The 17,918-nt window shown below is 43.4% G+C and overlaps 2 protein-coding genes across 2 annotated transcripts; both read right to left on the reverse strand.

Annotated features, from left to right (window-relative positions):
- Positions 1-649: 649 nt before the first annotated feature.
- Positions 650-5,440, reverse strand: LOC133004963 (ADP-ribosylation factor-like protein 8A). Its single transcript, XM_061074539.1, has 7 exons — positions 5,039-5,440; positions 3,363-3,443; positions 2,598-2,671; positions 1,912-2,005; positions 1,623-1,690; positions 1,410-1,480; positions 650-804 (listed from the first exon to the last, which is right to left on the reverse strand). The coding sequence occupies exons 1-7, from the start codon at positions 5,159-5,161 to the stop codon at positions 752-754; spliced, it is 564 nt and encodes a 187-aa protein (XP_060930522.1). The 5' UTR covers positions 5,162-5,440; the 3' UTR covers positions 650-751.
- A 446-nt stretch (positions 5,441-5,886) lies between these two features.
- On the reverse strand, positions 5,887-14,781 carry LOC133005435 (tyrosine-protein phosphatase non-receptor type 7-like). Its single transcript, XM_061075107.1, has 12 exons — positions 14,677-14,781; positions 12,969-13,048; positions 11,457-11,608; positions 11,045-11,225; positions 10,843-10,927; positions 10,677-10,756; positions 9,493-9,630; positions 8,357-8,551; positions 7,672-7,865; positions 6,891-7,004; positions 6,731-6,815; positions 5,887-6,262 (listed from the first exon to the last, which is right to left on the reverse strand). The coding sequence occupies exons 3-12, from the start codon at positions 11,555-11,557 to the stop codon at positions 6,173-6,175; spliced, it is 1,263 nt and encodes a 420-aa protein (XP_060931090.1). The 5' UTR covers positions 11,558-11,608; positions 12,969-13,048; positions 14,677-14,781; the 3' UTR covers positions 5,887-6,172.
- Positions 14,782-17,918: the final 3,137 nt, after the last annotated feature.

The raw sequence follows: 17,918 nt of genomic DNA on the forward strand, positions 1-17,918 counted from the left end.
AAGATCAACAGTCAAAATGGCCGACGGTTTGATTAAATAAACAAAAAGTAAACATGATGGAAGTTGTTGTGTGGATCTGTGAAGATGCACTGATACCACGTGACTGTTAAAACCCAGATGACCTCACTCCATCGAGCTCCAGCTGTGAACTCTTCCTCTTCCTCAGACATTAAAACCACGCCCACCTCCCCCCCCTGTCCACGGCACATTCAGACTCACTTTGACCTAAGTATTGTTAATACTGTAATTACCATGATAATAATAATGGAGCCTCAACGTTTCTTTCACGTGGAGCGAATCATTTTCTCGCTGCCGTAGATTTGAGTGTTTGAATCCACTCGCGTGAAGGAGGATTTCTTCAGCTGCGACAATCATAGAAATTGGCAAAAAAAAAAATATATATATATTAAGATGTGAAAAGTGAGGTTTATATTTAAAATCATCACACAGTCAGACAGAATAAGACGATTCCGTGAGGTTGTGGAGAATTGAAGAAATGTTTTTTCTTCAACTACCACATAAACAAAAACTGGAGATTAACTGGGAACTGTGGGAGACTTTGATCCAGCTGCGGAGAAACCAGAACCCAGAGGTATCAATGCATCCAGAGGTGGAGGGCGGGGGGGTGGGTGGGTGGGTGGAGGGTGGAGGGAAGGTGATAGTGTGGTGAGATGGGTTGGGGAGGGATCAGAGAGAGGGTGTGTCAGGGTGTATGGGCGTGGCCTGTTTGGTAGGGGGCGTGTCTCTGTTCTCAGGAACTCCTCTTAGTCCGGGAGTGTTGGATCAACCACTGGAGGGTGATGTCTGCAGAGAGAGAGAGAGAGAGGTGACGTCAGCAGAGTGAGAGAGTGTGTGTGTGTGTGTGTGTGTGTCTCATTAATAATTAATACGACTTAATTCTCCAAATCAGTCATAAAAAACAGCCTAAATTTCCATTTGTTTTTCTGATCCTCTCTTGAAGTTTTGTACTGTTGTGTTTAATTAAATCTGCATCATCGTCTATGTTAAATGAACAACAACAAAAATATGACCACATGTTTTGTTGTTTTTATTAAACAATGAATCTGCTGCAGCTCCTTCACAATAAAAGCCTCCTGCTTAGCGTGAAGCAGGAGGAAATTGTGCAGTTTCACCAGTGATAATTTACCAGCAGGAAGTGAACAACAGAGTGACACTAACAACTGGACACACGAGACGGGAACACAGGACATCGTAAAGTGTGGCTGTCTGTCGTAACCATAGCAACAGAGATGTTTTAAAACTAAAACGTATCAGTGTGGACAAAGAAAATGGAATTCATCATGTCACTGAGGGTATAAAGTGGAAACGTCATTGTGTGTGTGTGTGCATGTAGGTGTGTAAGTGTGTAGTTGTGTAGTTGTGTGAGTGTAGGCGTAAGTGTGTCATACCGATGTTGTCCTTTTCCTTGCAGGAGATGGAGTAGCAGCAGATCTCTCGGTCCTGGATGGCCGACAGGTTCCTGATTAGATAAACAACAGGACGCAGGATGTCAGACACAATTCTTTAGTTCCTAAATTATAATGTGAAACCAAAACTAACCAGATCAAATAAAACTATGGAATAAACGCATGAATATAATACAATATCATGAGTGGACATACATCCTCTCTATGAGCTCCTTCTCATCCAGAGCTCCTGGTAGGTCTCTCTTGTTCCCCAGAACCAGAACCTGCAGAACCACACACAGAGAGAGAGAGAGAACACATCAGGTAAACACGCTGGAACACGCTGGTCAGTCGGGTTCTGTCAGTTTGGGTCGGTTCAGTCTGTCTCGTAGGTTCTGGACAGGTAGTTCCAGTCAGGGTCTGTGTTGGACTTGGTTTGGGTCGTTCAGGTCCGAGTCTGTTCTGGTCCAAGTCTGTTCTGGTCCGAGTCGGTTCTGGTTCTTACAGGAATTCCCTGCAGCTGCGGTTTGTCCAGCAGGTTGTGGAGTTCGTTCTTTGAAGCTTCGATTTTCTCTGGATCTGCTGCGTCGACCATGTAACTAAAAACCAGAGGAAAAAATAAATAAATCACTTAACATCTGTTATTTCACTCAAAGTGTCTCAATCGCCTTTTACAACTTTTACAACCAAAACTTCATCCTCACTGTTTCCCGGATTACAAAACAGATTTGTTTTCAGTTCACTTCTCTGAATTTTGTATGTTTACAAATCTCCTGGATCCTGGTTTGTCCTAAACTGAACTTCAAGTGAAATGTGGCACAAACCCTCAGCATCACTTTCACTTCATCAGCTCGGCTGCGTGAGTCTGACCCGTTCGCCCTGAAGCTTTCCAGCCCACGTCTCAGCAACACAACTGGGTCAACACAACACGAGACCGGAGGACACTTTCAAATTCAAAGTTTACTTTGATTTGACTAAACTCTCCTCAGCAATCGTTTTTAAATATGAGATTTACATCTGATAAAGACACAGAACAGAAGGATGAGTCAGACGTGACTTTCCTCCATCTCTCTCTCCCTCTCTCATTCTGCTAACATCTCTCTGGGGTCGCTCTTTTGTTTGGACCGGGCGGTGACGTCCTAGCGGCCCGATAAAGTGACAGCAACCACAGGTTAAGAAACCGGGACTTACACGATGGCGCTGACTCCTCGGCAGTAACGCTCCCACATGCTCCTGAAGCGAGGCTGACCGCCGATATCCCACAACTACAGACACAGAGAGAGCAGCTCCGTTAGAAAGGGTCATGAGTAAATTCATTACTACACATAATAAACAAAAACAGAAAAAAGAACTGACACACGAGGAAAACGTTCAAGGGTTAAACTCCATATTAATTTAAGCTAAGAAAACAAATATCTCCTGGTGAAAAAGTGCTCAAATACACGTAGAAGACAAAGATGTCCAGAGTGTCTGTGGTGATAAGAACTTGTTGTTAATAAAATCAGGTGATCTCCACAGCGAGTTAACAGTCACTTCCTGTCTCTGTCAGCTGCTCCACCTCTCGCAGGAATAATGAGGAGGATTTGTTCCTGTTGTTAACGCGTCTGTGCAGAAAACCTCCTGCTGTGCACGTGTGAAAGGAAAACTCGTGTCTGGAAACAGGTCTATTGATAGCTACGATTTTCATGTTGAAATGTCAAAAGCTGTTTTCAGACATGAAAATCATTTCATGGGGGGAACATTCAGGCGAGGGGCGGAGCCTGTAGAGCAGCAGGAGGCGGGATATGAGGAGATCTGTGACAAAAGGTCATTATACTGTAATGGTACGTTATCACTCAAAATAAATAACTACAGTAAGATCACACACACAGCATGTGATCTACAACCAGACAGCTACTTCAGTATGAATGTGCACAGACGGGTAGAAGAGAAGAAACAGGGAATTAAACTACCAACCTTGATGGTGACGTTGCCTTTAGTGATCTTCCTCATGTTGAAGCCAACTGTCGGAATCATGTCTTCACTAAACTGCCCCGACTGAAAACACACAAACACAAAAAACACACACGTTACTAATGACTGACACAACTGATTATGATGCTGTAGGACACCGTTACATTAGACGGTATCAGAAAAAATATAAAAACAACTGTAGTAAACTTATATGAAGGTGAAATGTAAATTAAAAATACCCACACAGGTTTTATATTAGACCTAATTCACACTTCTTTGAATTTTACAGCATCAGTTTGACCCGTTATAATTTTTAATGGTTCTTTAACGACTGTAAGAAGCAGCCAGACTTCTCACTAAATCTACTCACACAGCAAATTACGCTGGTTTTAGCTTCTCCTCATTGGCTTCCAGCAAATTTGTGTATTGATTTTTTTATTTATTGCTGACTTTAAAGGCCCATTCTGGACCCTCACCCAAGTACACTTCAGACCTTTTGACACCATATGAGGTTGGTTATAACCTGAGGTCCTCTGTGCTGGTCCTGCTCCACAGTCCTGAGGACCAGGGGACCAGAGGATCTGAGGACATCGGGACAAGAGCACCTGAGGACCGGAGGACCAGAGGACAAGAGGACCTGAGGACCTGAGGACCGGAGGACCGGAGGACCGGAGGACCGGAGGACCGGAGGACCGGAGGACCAGGGGACCGGAGGACCAGGGGACCTGAGGACCGGAGGACCAGGGGACCTGAGGACCGGAGGACCAGAGGACCAGAGGAAACTGGGTCTGTCAGAGCTCTTACTGCTCGGAACAATCTCCCTGAGGAGATCCGTCTGGAAAACTCCTTCTATTTTAAATCTGTCCTCAAAAGTGCTGCCTCATCTTCTACTCCTAATTAACTTTTCACTGATCATTCACTCATGTTTTACTTTATCTTGTTTCTCATCAGTCATATTCTTTATTTTTGTATTTGTGCTAAATAACTGTGTGATTTAAAAATTAATAATTTATTTTCTATTTTTTTGCCTTCGTCAGTCTTTTTTACTGTTAACTGGTAAAGCCCCCTGTCACTGTGCCTGGAAATCAAGTTTATTATTATATTATTATTATTAACAACCTGACCACTCATATTACATCATTAAACACCTTCATACAGAAATTGGTAAATAAATCTCAGTAGATGAAGCTGTCATCGACTAATTAGAGCAGATGAGGAGGCTGATGTGGGGGGGGGGGGGGGGGGTGACAGGGAGGAAAGGTCACTGTGACAGCCGCAGCAGAGGGGGGGGGGGGGGGTCGACCCTCTGACTCGGGACCACTCCTCCTGACAGGCACGCGGATCAGATGACAGATCCAGACTCAAATCAGATTTATCTTTTCTGTATAAACCCTGAACCTCCGGGTGGGGGGGGGGTTCGAGTCCCGGTGCAGATGTGTGAACAGCTGGCGGAGGGACGGACTCACTGACAGCTGATGAGACAGGAGCTCAGCCACGCTTTAATAACCTGAGACCCCCGTCCCACGTGTATGAACCCCCCCCAGTGCCCGGCGGGTCGCCCCCAGGAGCCGGCAGCTGACCTCACCTCCGCCCGGTAACAATAGATGGAGCCGGATGCTAACTGGACCAGTGTCCGGCGCTAGCACGTCTGTTAGCCGGGGCGCCAGCATCGAACTCACCGCTATCACGTTGACGAAGGTGGTCTTCCCGGAGTACTGCAGGCCCACCAGGGTCAGCTCCATCTCCTCCTTCCAGAACAAAGCCTTGAACCAGTCCAGCAGTTTGTTGATGAGCGCGATCATCCTGACGCTAATGCTAAAGCTAGCTAGCTGCTAGCTGCTGCTGCTACGGCTAGGTGGAGGTGCTAGCGGGCTAGCTGGCTAACGCCCCGGCAGTCCTTCGAGCGGCTGACCGTCACTGACACACCCGCGGACGGGGCCGGGAAGCCGGGCAGCAGCGTGTGTGTGGTGCGAGCCGCGGAGGAGGTTCGATTCCTCGGTGTTTGCAGGTTTAATGTCCGCTGTGAGTTTTCGGAGCTGTTTACTAGCGACGCCTTTTACCACAGAGCCGTCAACAGCGGAAACCACTCGCAACACTTCCGGTGCAGCCCTTCAAAATACATCTCCATTTTACACCCGTTGTTTTTAAATATATCGTCAAATAAAGGTTCCACTTGGACAAAATGTGAATTTAAATTAACAAGAAACATAATGTGTAATTTAAAGAGTTTAATTATTCTATAGTTCCTTTGTTATCGGTCGTGTTTTGGGGTTTGGTGGAAAGTGACAGCTCCACTTCCTGTTTGGGTGGGGCTGATATATGAAGAAGAAGAGAGGAGAAACAAGAGGAGATAAAAACTCCCGTATGTCTGAAACACTGCCCCCTGCTGGAGACACACGGTACGCATCACTGATCGTGTTTATATACAGTCACAGCTTCACATCTTCACTTCCTAAATCAAATGTATTTTTTCTTAAAACACTTTCACTGAGTCAAAGATCATAAATGTATATTTTATTTGATTTCATATAAACACTGTAAAGGACATTTTGTGTGTTTTTTCGACTTGGTTCCTTTAGTTCGAGCTTCCTGGTTCAGTTCTGACGTTCTCGGTTCTGGAGGAGTTCCTCGGGTTCTCCTGATGTTCAGTCTCACTTCCTGTTGGTTTCCTGTGGTTCTGCTGGTTCTTTAACTCTGGATCCTTGACGGCCTCCGGTCTTTGGATTCTGCTGCTGGTGCTTGTGTCTTGTTTCCATGAGTTGGGTTCCGAGGTCACCTGGGTTCCATCAGGAGCGTGGAGGTTCTGTGTGGCATCAGTCCCTCTGCTGTGTGTTGTCCAGATGGAGGTTGTGTAGCTGAATGCTGACGCCCTCCTCTGGGTTCTGCTGGTTCTGATTCTGCTCCTGAAGAGATAAATATGTTTTTAAAAAGGTGTTGAAGTCACAAAATCCCCGACATCATCAGTGCAAGATGGCAGCGTTTGTATCTGAGATATTTTGGTTTCATTTCAGAGTAGTGGTAGGAAGTGGAGACGAGTCGTCCATCTTTACTTACTGACTATGTTAGAGAAGCTGAGAGTCACAGTCAGATGAGGAAATTCAGAAAGTTAGAGATCTTTATTTAGTAAGGATTATTATTATTATTATCATTATTATTCAGGCAAATGAATTGGCTTTTTGAGGGCTTTAACATGCTCAAATTCTTACCAAAATTTGCAGAAAGTGCCGAAAATATACGTATCCTGGAAGAATTTTTATTTAGTTTGAGATCTGTTCACATTAATTCAGATATGAAATTATTTTCTGAGGACAGTAACTGTTTGACGAGTTGTCAGGTCACTACACGGATCTGAGTGTGTGTTGGTCTGGTACCTGGTCGGGCTGCAGCTTGGAGCTGTACTGGGCCAGAGTGTAGTACAGGAACTGGTACTGCTCTGTGGTTTGGATCATCCCCCCCCTGCAGGTCAGACATGTTTACTAACGGGTCGAAACCATGACGACAGAGAACCAGAGATTATCTTCTTTAACCAACCTGTCGAGTCGAAGCTGACAAACCGTCTCCAGGACGTCAACCTGACCCGTGTCTCTGAGCTGCTGACAACTGATGCTGCTCGCTATGAAGCAACCCGTCCTGCCGATACCTGCACTGAGAGGAGGAGAGGAAGAGGAGGAAGAGGAGAGGAAGAGGAGAGGAAGAGGAAGAGAGGTTTCTTTTTTTGACCCATTTTAGGAAAAATACAGATCATCTCTCCAGGACAAAAAACAAATCGAGTTAATGGACGACTGTAAACCCTCGTCCAACAGCCCATGGTCGACTGCAGGCCTGAATATTCTCCATCATCTGATAACATCTATGTTCTACCCTCAAACAGATCTTCAGCAATCTGAGCCTGGTTCTGCTGCAGAGATCATGTGTGCAATACTCCTGCATCTGTTTAAAAGGTTCTTCCCTGACTTTCCTTCCAGGTTTCATGGAAATTGTACAAGTTCTCAAACTTAACATTGGCAGAGGTAAAAATTACAATTTGCGTTATATTGAAGCAAGGTAAAGTGCTCCGTTTAGCCGGTTTGCCCTTTTTAATTTCTGTTTTCTCAATTTTGCTTAATAAATTGGTTTAATCTGCCTATAGCATGATGTGTATAATCCTGCATTAAACGATAAACAAATCAGTTCATAAACCTGCAGTCAGTGGTTAATAACGAAGACCAGAAAGCTATTTTCTTTAAGTATGAACTAGGTCCACAAAACAAGTTTATTTATCAATTACATTTAACATGTAAACAGAAACTCTAAATACAACACGGGAACCAACCTGCAGTGGACGATGATTGGTCCAGGCCCGGGGACGGAGTCTGTGATTGGCTGGGAGCTGGACGCTAGGAGGGACCTGCTGTATGACTCCACCTCCTCCACCAGCCCCAGGACAGGAGTGGTGCATTGTGGGATGTGGTGGTCGGGCCAAGAGGTGAACCAGTAGTGTCTGACAGGACGACACTCCGAACATAACTGTGCACACAACACACACACAAACAGACACACACACAAACACACACACACACACACACACACGTCAGAATACTTTTTATCAGTATGATGTCACATTTTTACACTTCTTAGATCTTGGTGGTTTTTAGCTTTTTACTTGAAGCAGATGAAGGATTTTAGTCGTCGTACATCTGGATCTGAAGTTTTCAGAGTTTTCTCAGCCAATCAGAGACGAGTCAGACAAACACTGAACTCAGCTCCTGATAAAAACCTCCTGAACCATCTACACTGAAGGAATCCTGACCAGGAGAAGACTACAACTCCCATCATCCCACGCTGCTTCACCACATAAACAGACTGTCTGCAGTTGTAGTTTTCATTGAGACGCCCCCTTGTGGTGGTAAATTACATTTTGTGGATGTGGACTTGAAGCTCTGGGGCTTGAGATTCTTCCTTGTTCTCGTTTCTGTGACTGAAAGTGAAACAGATGATTTCAGGTGTTGGTCGTGTACCTGGATCTCCATGTCGGTGATGGTGAACCCATCCTTCTCTTGGCTGTCTCTCACTCTGAGGACGAATCTGCCGAATCGACTCGTCTTTCCATCCTCTTCGTCCTCTTCCCTCTGCTCCTCCTCCTCATCTTCATCCTCCCCCTTCGCCCTTGTCTTCGTCGTGTCCCTCGGCTGAGGCCAGTACAGCTCACACTTCTGTCTCAAATGCACAGACGCATGTTAAGGGACAAAACCACTGATGGACCAAGGTTTTCATTTGTATGTTATAATTAGGGCTGGGCAAGTTAACTCGTTTTAATCGAGTTAACTCATCACTTATTTAACTCAGACAATAATTTGTATCTCGCATTAACTCAGGTTTGATTATTTATTGTTTTATTGTGAAAGTCAGGCTTTTATTTTGTGAAAGTCTGTTGCTGACTGCTGCGGAACCGGAAAAAAGAAAATAATTGGCGGATAAACAACCATGGATAAGGGTACGGAGCTTTTACATGGCCATTTTCATTTTAAAGTTCTTCCAGACGGCGGAGTCGACAGAACCAAAGTTATTTGTAACCACTGCCAAGGTGAATTTTCTTATCACCGGAGAACTTCCAGTCTAAAATATCACCTGAATGCAAAACACACAGTTGATATTAGCAAATCATTCAACGAAACAGTGAGTGGAGCGAGGCTTCGGCAGACTACGTTAGACGCAGGGAGGAGTATACATTTTTCATAACGAAGAGGATAACATTAATGCCCTGGCAGTGGCATTGAGCTTTAATTTTGTATTTGCTTTGATAACATTGTTAAGTTGAGATTTACACTGAATATTTTATTTAACTGCTACTGTATTAAATGCTGATGTTAAAAGTGTTTGCACAACAAATGCTATGGCACTTTCGTTCATATGGCAGAACATTGAAAATAAAATTGCGCTATACACTACTTTTTAATTCATTATTGGATTTTACGTATGCAATTAATCGTGATTAATCAGGGAAATCATGCGATTAATCGCGATTAAAACTTTTAATCGTTGCCCAGCCCTAGTTATAATCTGTCTAAAATAACTTCAATGTCCACTACTTGAGTAAATGTACTGAGTTACTTTCAACCACCTTTCCACCACAGGAGGAGTTCCTTCTCCTCACCTCGTTGTTCTCCTTGAGTCTGGTGATCATGACGATGATGCTGCTCCTCTCCTGCCACACCATGTCCCAGAAGTCTCCCACCGTGTGCACCATCGGCCCCTGGGTGGCGATGTAGGTCCTCGCCGCTCCGTTGTAACCCTGCAGCACAGAGACAGAGGTGAGTTACCACGGCGACATCGATGACCGCAACATATGGAAACTGTTTGGTCAAGGAGGTTTTAATTTTAAAATTGTGAAATGGATCGAGAAACAGTTTGATTGAATTAATGAAACAATTATTGACTAAAACACAGAACTCATCATGTTTCGTCTGCATTTGAAACCGAACGACTTCTCTGAGCCCATGTGACAGGACGTCCACAAATCAGACTCAATGACAACAACAACTAATCTATATGAATGATTTTATACGCGTTAACAAATGTGTTTGTAACTTTTTAATGTGTGAAACAATCTGTGTGTGTCATTACGCTGCAACAACAACACACACAGCTGAGGCTGAAGAGTGTGAGGGGTGCGTGGGCGGGTGGAGCGGGGGTGGGTTCAGGATGTGTCACTTCCTCCCTTACTTCCTGTGGTTTTCCTGGTCGTCAGACTCCTACGCTGACAAAACCGATGGCTCATGACTCAGTTTCTGTCTGTTTCGCTGTCCAACCGAACAAACACACACAAACACACACAAACGCACACAAACACACACAGACACCAAAACAGGAAGACGGACGCCCACGCTGGGTGACACGTTCAAACTGCTTGTTTTCTTTTTCACTGTCACTTCCACAAATATTGTGAGAACCTTCAAAATCTGTGAACGTCTGAGTCTCCAGATCCAAACTGTCGGAATGTGGCAGCAGATCTGCAGGATTCTTCTTCTCCTCCTCTCGGGATCCCTCAGGGTTCTGTACTCGATCCCCTAATCTTCTCTATCACCTCCAGTGGTCTGGTGGTTTCTCTTATCGCTGCTACACAGACGACACAGAGCTCAGGTCCTTCCTGTCTGAAAGCTTCAGTATCTGAGGGCTCGGTCTGATCTCAGTTGGTGGTCGAAAGCAGTTGCTAAAAATTGATAATATATATTTCCTCCTGCATGTCCGCAGCATGGAGGCGTTTGTTTTATCACCTACACCAGCTCTCGGTGTTTCTGCAGGTCAACGACTCAATATGAAATATCATAAGACTCTGACCCTGATGTAGTTGGCGTTGATGTAGCGGTCCGGTCCCGCCTCCTCCTCGGAGCTCTTCAGAACCACCCGACTCTCAGGATCTGAAGAGTCAACAACAAACCACAGTGATCAACCAGTGAAAACCTATTTGACTGAGTCTCTACTGAGGGGGGGGGGGGGCACTGACTGGGGAGGATGGTCTTGTATCTGTCTTTCATCGTATGTCCTGGAACGTCCAGCTCTGCAGTGCTCACGAAGTTGGGGGGGATCTTCTGTGGAGGAGACAGGGACGAGCCGGACGTTAAAACAAACGCACCTCAGCTCGGACGCAGAAGTTAACGTGAACTTTTGAAACTGTAGAAACTCGTCGGGTTCGACTCGATCGTTACCTGGTACTCGGCGTTCAGTGCGTTGGTGTCGGCGGCCGCTTGCTGCAGGAGGGCGTGTGTGAGTGGGCGGGAGGAGGTGTGGAGCAGCTGAAGCCACACCTCCTTTGGGGTGGAGACAGAGCACACAGGCTCCTCCCCTAGCGTGCTTACATTTAGTAGCAATGACAGATTGGAGCCCCGCCTACAAAACACAAAGACAAATTCCGATTTTAAAAGGTTTTAAAAAGAGGAAATTTATAGAAATTATGACATTTAGTAAATTCGATACATAACGATTTTGTAATTAGTACATTTGAAGATGGCTACATGTTTGAAAAGTATCGGGACAAACGTTTTGGGAAGATGAAAAGATTTTAAATGTTACGATATCTTAAATATCTGATATGTGTGTGTGTGTGTGGTTGACACCCACCTCTCCTGCAGGCGGACCGAGGCTTTGCGTGGGGGTGTGGTCATCGGCGGGGGGGTGGTCGGGTCCCCGGGGGGAGGGGAGGCTCCGCGAACTGCCGACATACTCACACGTGTTGGTGTGTTTTGGTCTCAGGCGTCGGTCACATCACCGAGCTGTCGAAGTCAGACACAGAAACATTTTTAAACTTTTCCGTCAACAACAGGAAACGAACATTTTAAAAACTGCTGCCGCCACAAAAACAGAAACTTAACAGAGAAACTAAAAGAGATGAAGGAAACTGTGAAGAGCAACGACTCAGTGACGCTGCTAAGATTCAAAATGTGTTGCTATAAAAACTCTGAAAAGCAAAAGAGAAAAACTCTCACATCCATCACGTCAGAACATCAAAGGAATCAACAGTGACTGTGATCCGACAGGAAGTCGGCTCATCAACAAACTTCTGTACAAAATAAAACGTTACGTTCAGGTTCCTCGTGTTTCTTCAGAGAGCTCCTCAATCCACATGTGTGAAGGAATGATGAGATGATGAGTGTGTGTGTGTGTGTGTGTGTGTGTGGTTGTGTGTGTGTGTGTGTGTGTGTGGTTGTGAGTGTGTCACTCATTGCGTTTCCGCATCAGTTTGGATCTGAAACGTTTCAGTGTCTCTATCGTAAGAGAATTTCCTCATATCAGTAAGTCCCACACACACACACACACACACACACTCACACACACACACACACACACACACACACACACACCACACACACACGATTGTGTCTCCATGTCTTCAGAGGACATTATATAAATTCCCTGTAGATTTGAACGTTAATCAAAGTCATGACTGACCTAACCTTAACCTAAACCGTACTTTAAACTAAACCTACACACACACACACAGAGACACACACACACACACACACGCACACACACACACATGTGGTGAGATGAAGCCTCGGTCTGTTCTGTCTTCTTGTGAAACATCAACGGCTCTGATGACACAACGATCCTTCGTTTACATTCACACAGCTCTTCACATACTACCCCCCCCCCCCCCATCCTCAGGACAAGCTTTACATCTCTAGCTCCACTTCGACAGAACCAGATCAAATAGATAAATAGCTCAATTGTGATCAGTTTAGTTTTGACCAATTTAAGACTCATATCAGGTTTTCACAACAATCATCACGAAGTAAACCATAACAAATACATGTGTTTATTTGCACGATATCATATATATGTTTTTTACATGATATTAAAAACAACATTGTGACACCCCTAGTGCAATGTTATGAACACTCATTTAATTACAGCCTCTAGGGGAGCTGCAGAGGTTTATTTCCATTTAGTAACAGCTACTAAATAAATGTAAAATAATTATTTTAATAATGGTAAATATGTTAATATTTGTGTCAACAGCCAGTGGCAGGGTCCAGTGTTTTCCCCATACGCCCGACCTGGCCTTGTGAAAACAACATCTCCAGAATGCATTGAGGGGATTTCTTCAGATATAGGGCTAATGCAAATACTCACTTGGACTCAAAAAAGAACCGATCAGAACTCTGAGTGGTCTTAGGTCAAAGGTCAAAAGGTCACTGTCATCTCATTTGAGTCTGGGGAAAAAGCAAATCACCACAGGGCGGTGGTTTAGTTAACAACAGGTTTTAGGTCAGATTAGACAAATAAGATCAGTTACAGAAGTTGTTTTTTCAGGAATAAAGTTACAACTACATGTTTGTCACAAAGTGTTGATGAATGTTCTGATGGTTCTTCTTACCAGGTGTTGTTGTTCTGCTGCTTCTCCATGTCAGAGCCACGGCTCAGGCATCTAACTAACTCATTAACCAACCAGCCAGCCGACTACCTGAGCAGGAAACTAACTAACTAACTAACTAACTAACTATCCGACCAAATGTGAAAAACTCAAAGAGCGAGTTCTCTGTTCTCACCCTCTTCAAATGAAATAAATGGCAAACCAGGGGCAAGAAGAAACAAGTGATCAGAGAGAGAGTGAGGGAGAGAAAGAGAGAAAGTAAAAGTGAAGGGGAGAACGACAGCACTGGGGGGGATGAGAGAGAGAAGCAGCAGGAATAAACATGTTCTGTTTCGGTGAGAGGGAAAGAAAACAGAGAAAATGAGTCAGATAGCGAAGGAAAAGATAGAGGGATGATAAAAGAAGGGAAGAGATGCTCCAGGCGTTGATATTAACACACCGACAGCAGCTGCTCATGAATCATTCATATCAGATTTTACAGCCACGGAACAGAAACATAGAAAACACGACTTCGTCCAACGTAAACACCGACGTGATCACGATCATCTCACAGAAAGATCTACGTTCAAAAACTGAAAAATTCTGCGCTTTCGAACTTTGACCAGAACTTTTGACTTTGAAAACTTTTGATATTTGATAGTGTTAGCTTAGCATCAGTCGCTAAGAACAAGGTCTGTAAGTGTTTTGATATAGACACCTGTGACAGTGACTTTAATAAGTAATCACTGACTTTATATAAAGAATCAGTGACTGTATATGATGTTATTTATTTCATATATTTCTCAGGTATTTCTCCTATAGCTTGTGTGTAGGTGTAGGTGACAAGTAGTAAATTGACACCTGTTAGTAAAGTACTTTAATCAATACTGTAAGAATAATTCAGATCTGTAATTTATCACAGCTCCGATTTTATATATGTTTTACTTTTCTTTTTGTTTCCTACCTTTCTCCTTTTACTAACAGAACTTTTCTACTTAATATGTTTGTTAGGCCCTAAATCAAAAGTCAGAAACCTACTTGGTAATAAATATATTTTGGATTAGACAGCAACAGCAAAGTATGAAAGTTTTATTTTATTATATAATCTATTACAAGTTAACATCTAGTATCAAAAATATTGAAACAAGTATAAACGGGAAAAAAAAAAAAAAATTACAGAAAATTCCAAACTGGCCTCATCAGTCAAGTTTGTTATTTTCACTTTAAAATATGTGGAAGTATTTTTGATATTTGTGAAATCTTACATTATTTTAAATTATCACATGTTTGAATTGCGTAACTGTTGGCATCAAAGTGAAATACTTAAGAACAAGTACAAGTAGTTTCAAACTGTATAAAATCTGATACTATAAAATATTTCAAAAACAATATAAAACACACATTAAGAGATTGTAAACATTAAATTCTTAATATTTAAATTACGGTCACTCTCACGGTGTGTGTGTGTGTGTGTGTGTGTGTGTTCACCTGTTCATTCACAGTTATCCTTCAGGTCACCAAGTTCTCATCACCTCCTCTTCCTCACTCACTCGTCCTCTCCTCTGTCCTCGTCTTCGTCTCCCTCTCTCTCATCTGTTGCTGTTGTTCTGTCGTTCAGTCTTTACTTTCTACCTTCGCTGCCACTTCCTTTTCTGCACCGCCCACTCTCTCATTATCACTCACACACACACACACACACACACACACACACACACACACACACACACACACACACACACACACACACACACACACACACACACATACACACACACACGCAGACACACACACACACTTTCTATTCCCCTCATCCAAGGTTATGGGTCCCCTCTAGACTGCACGCCACAGGCTTGACTATCGTTTATTTGTGTGTGTGTGTGTGTGTCTGTGTTTGCGTGTGTGTGTATGTATGTATGTGGATGTGTGTGTGTGTGTGTGTGTGTGTGTGATGCCATCAGCACTGTTTCTCAGTGGGGTCGTATAAACTGGTTCTACATGTCTTCTCCTCTCCGGCTGTCAGATGAGCAGCAGCAGGATACGAGCCCATCGAGACGCAGCCGGCGAACCTGCGAGCGCTATCACCAGTCACCATAGAAATAGATTAACAGGAGAGACACGGCGGTTCACCACAGATCTGCTGCTCTGAGTCGGACTGGAATCACACCGCAGGGGGTCACGATGATTGTTCAGAGCCGTCACGTAGCTTCGTTTGTGTGCTGCCAAAAAAACTGATTAAACCTGCTGCTGCTGCTCGGGCCTGTTGTTCTGCATGTTGCTGTTGTCTTATTGTGTTCGTCTGATGCTGAACACGTTGGTCATGTTCACACGAGGTTAAACTCAAGTAATTCACTGATTAACAGCCTACAAAGACTGTTCGTAAAAAAAAGACGTAGACTCTTGAGTCTGGAAAGTGACTCAAAGCAGAAGTGGCTAAAACATGTCTTCTGTGTGCTGACCAGCAGGGGGCGACTCCCCTGGTAGTTTCTATAGAAGTCTATAGAAAGTGACTCTACGTCTCACTTTATAACGTCAGTAAACATTAAGGAGTTTATGTCTCAGTCTCTAGTTTCAAGTCTTCTTCAACAGCCAATGTTCATTTAGTAGATTATGATCAATTAGAGTCAGACAGACCACAAAACACCGGATGTGTTGGGGGGGGTGAATACCACAGTGTGATTGACAGATAGTATCGTCCAATGGTGTGTCCTCAAGCTCTCAGTCAGGCTCCACCCCCTGCTCCTCCAAATATGGTTACGTCTGTTTGCAGAAAATAAGATGGTGCTGAACAACATGTCAAACTCGAGGCTTTCAAACGTCACAAATTCAGAAGAGCGTCTCAGTTCAGCCGAGGACCAGGACCACAACGTGGACCAGGTCAGGTTGAACCAAACTGAGAGGGTCCGGTCTTCCTATTGCATCATCAGGTTGTCCCCCTGTTGCAGCCGTCGCCTAGCAACAAAGCCACAGACGAAAAAGTGTTGTGTGAAATGTTTACTGTTTGGTTGAGGACTTACATTTGTTCATGTCAGGGCGGGAATGAGTTTTTCTTCATTTTAATAACGCAGCCTCTCGTGTTTCTGTAACTTATTTATATTTTGTACCTTTTATTGCTCTTTGTCGTTTGCCTGTTGTGATTCTTTGAGCGTTGTGCGATTTCAGCTTCTGAACGTCTGAACATGGTTTTAACTTAAATGTCTACAAAGCAAATTTCCCTCCTGACCAATGAAGGCAGAACGACAGAGTGAACGAGACCCGAGAGTCGGAGCCGACTCCAGCTGTTGACTTCAGTTTCCCCCTGTGAAGCCTTCTCATTAGTTTCTATGGTAATTCAGCAGCAGGACGGAAAACGAGTCGCTGCTGAAACACAAACTGAACGTTCACAACCCGACCGTGTGATGAAAGGAACACGAGGTTAGAATAGAAAGACGAACGCTGGACCGCAGAGAAGAGGAAGAAGGGTTTGAGGGTCAGGAACAGAATGAGATGAGAGTCCATTCATCTTCTAAACAATTTAACAACAAAATGATCAGTGAAGGATTATTTTACTGTTGTATTTAACAGAAAAAAGATTACTATCATATATCACTTATTCATGTTCCTCACTGTATATTAAAATCTTGTATTTTTAGAGTCTTTTAAATACATTCTAATCTAATTTTCTAATGTCAGTTTAAATTTTAGATTTCATTTTCTTTGTGCCCTTGACTTTATTGAAAATGTTGTTCTGGAAAATTCAGTGACGCATAAAGCAAAGATAACAAAGAAAGACCAGGGGGCGCTCCCACTCTGATGTTCACTCAACTTCTATTTCGTTGTTTGTGACTGTTACCATGGAAACACACTGTATGAATAGTCGAGAGAAATTCTAACAAAAAAAACAGAAAACAACATGTCTTATTTTAATGTAGTTCACAGTTTGGGCCACTTGGAGTTGATCCTCTTTATATGAAATCACTGATCGTGTTTATATATTTATTTATTCATCTTTTACGTCCATAGCTTTACACAAATCAGAAAAAGCTAAAACATACAGTATATATTGTATTTCTTTAGTAATTCAATGTTAAGAATATATTACTCGTATTGGTCATATATATTTATAAAAATAATATGCTATCAATGTTTGAATACTTTACATTTATTCAAACACATTTTTGTTCTTTGTTTTATTATATATGTGACATTTATACACAAAATGGTAATTTTGTAATCATAAATATACATGTGTCATTGTTCATTGTCACTGGGTGCTAGATGGAATAAGAAGTGATGCAGCAGCGCCCTCTAGTGACTTCATAGCAGACTACATGTGACGTGTGGAGCGTGTGAAGGTCCCAGTCTGTGGTCACGTGTTTAACGTGTCAACAGCTCATGTTTCTCTGTTGGTGTTTGTGTTGTTTCACCTTCTCGTCTCCTTGATGCATCAAGGCTACTTTCAAACCTTCTGCATGAGACACCAGCTGCTGTGGGTTCTCCTTTCACCAGCTTCCACAAAACGTCCAGGACAGGAAACTAAAATCCCAGATCAGCGATTCAAGATGGCGTGTCAAGATAAAACGTGAGAATGTTGTTCATGTTTGATGGACAGTCGGCTGAAAGCTGCCAAGTCTAATATTAAACGAGTCAACAAGACTTTCCGGTTTAGCAGCTACTCTCTCTCTCACATCAGTTTTGTATTTTTACTTTTGTCCACAAATTAAGTCTGATTGATGAATGGAAAATATTAACTG

Source organism: Limanda limanda, chromosome 7 (genome assembly GCF_963576545.1).
Source record: "Limanda limanda chromosome 7, fLimLim1.1, whole genome shotgun sequence".
Classification (NCBI taxonomy): domain Eukaryota; kingdom Metazoa; phylum Chordata; class Actinopteri; order Pleuronectiformes; family Pleuronectidae; genus Limanda; species Limanda limanda.

Coding starts and splice junctions, on each gene's coding strand:
- LOC133004963 (XM_061074539.1), bottom strand. CDS start 5,161: ATGATCGCGCTCATCAACAAACTGCTGGACTGGTTCAAGGCTTTGTTC. Junction 1,691..1,911: donor CGCAGCTGCAGGGAATTCCT/GTAAGAACCAGA, acceptor GTGGTTCTGCAG/GTTCTGGTTCTGGGGAACAA. Junction 1,481..1,622: donor AAGGAGCTCATAGAGAGGAT/GTATGTCCACTC, acceptor TTATCTAATCAG/GAACCTGTCGGCCATCCAGG.
- LOC133005435 (XM_061075107.1), bottom strand. CDS start 11,557: ATGTCGGCAGTTCGCGGAGCCTCCCCTCCCCCCGGGGACCCGACCACC. Junction 6,816..6,890: donor TGTCAGCTTCGACTCGACAG/GTTGGTTAAAGA, acceptor TCTGACCTGCAG/GGGGGGGATGATCCAAACCA. Junction 6,263..6,730: donor CCAAGCTGCAGCCCGACCAG/GTACCAGACCAA, acceptor TTATCTCTTCAG/GAGCAGAATCAGAACCAGCA.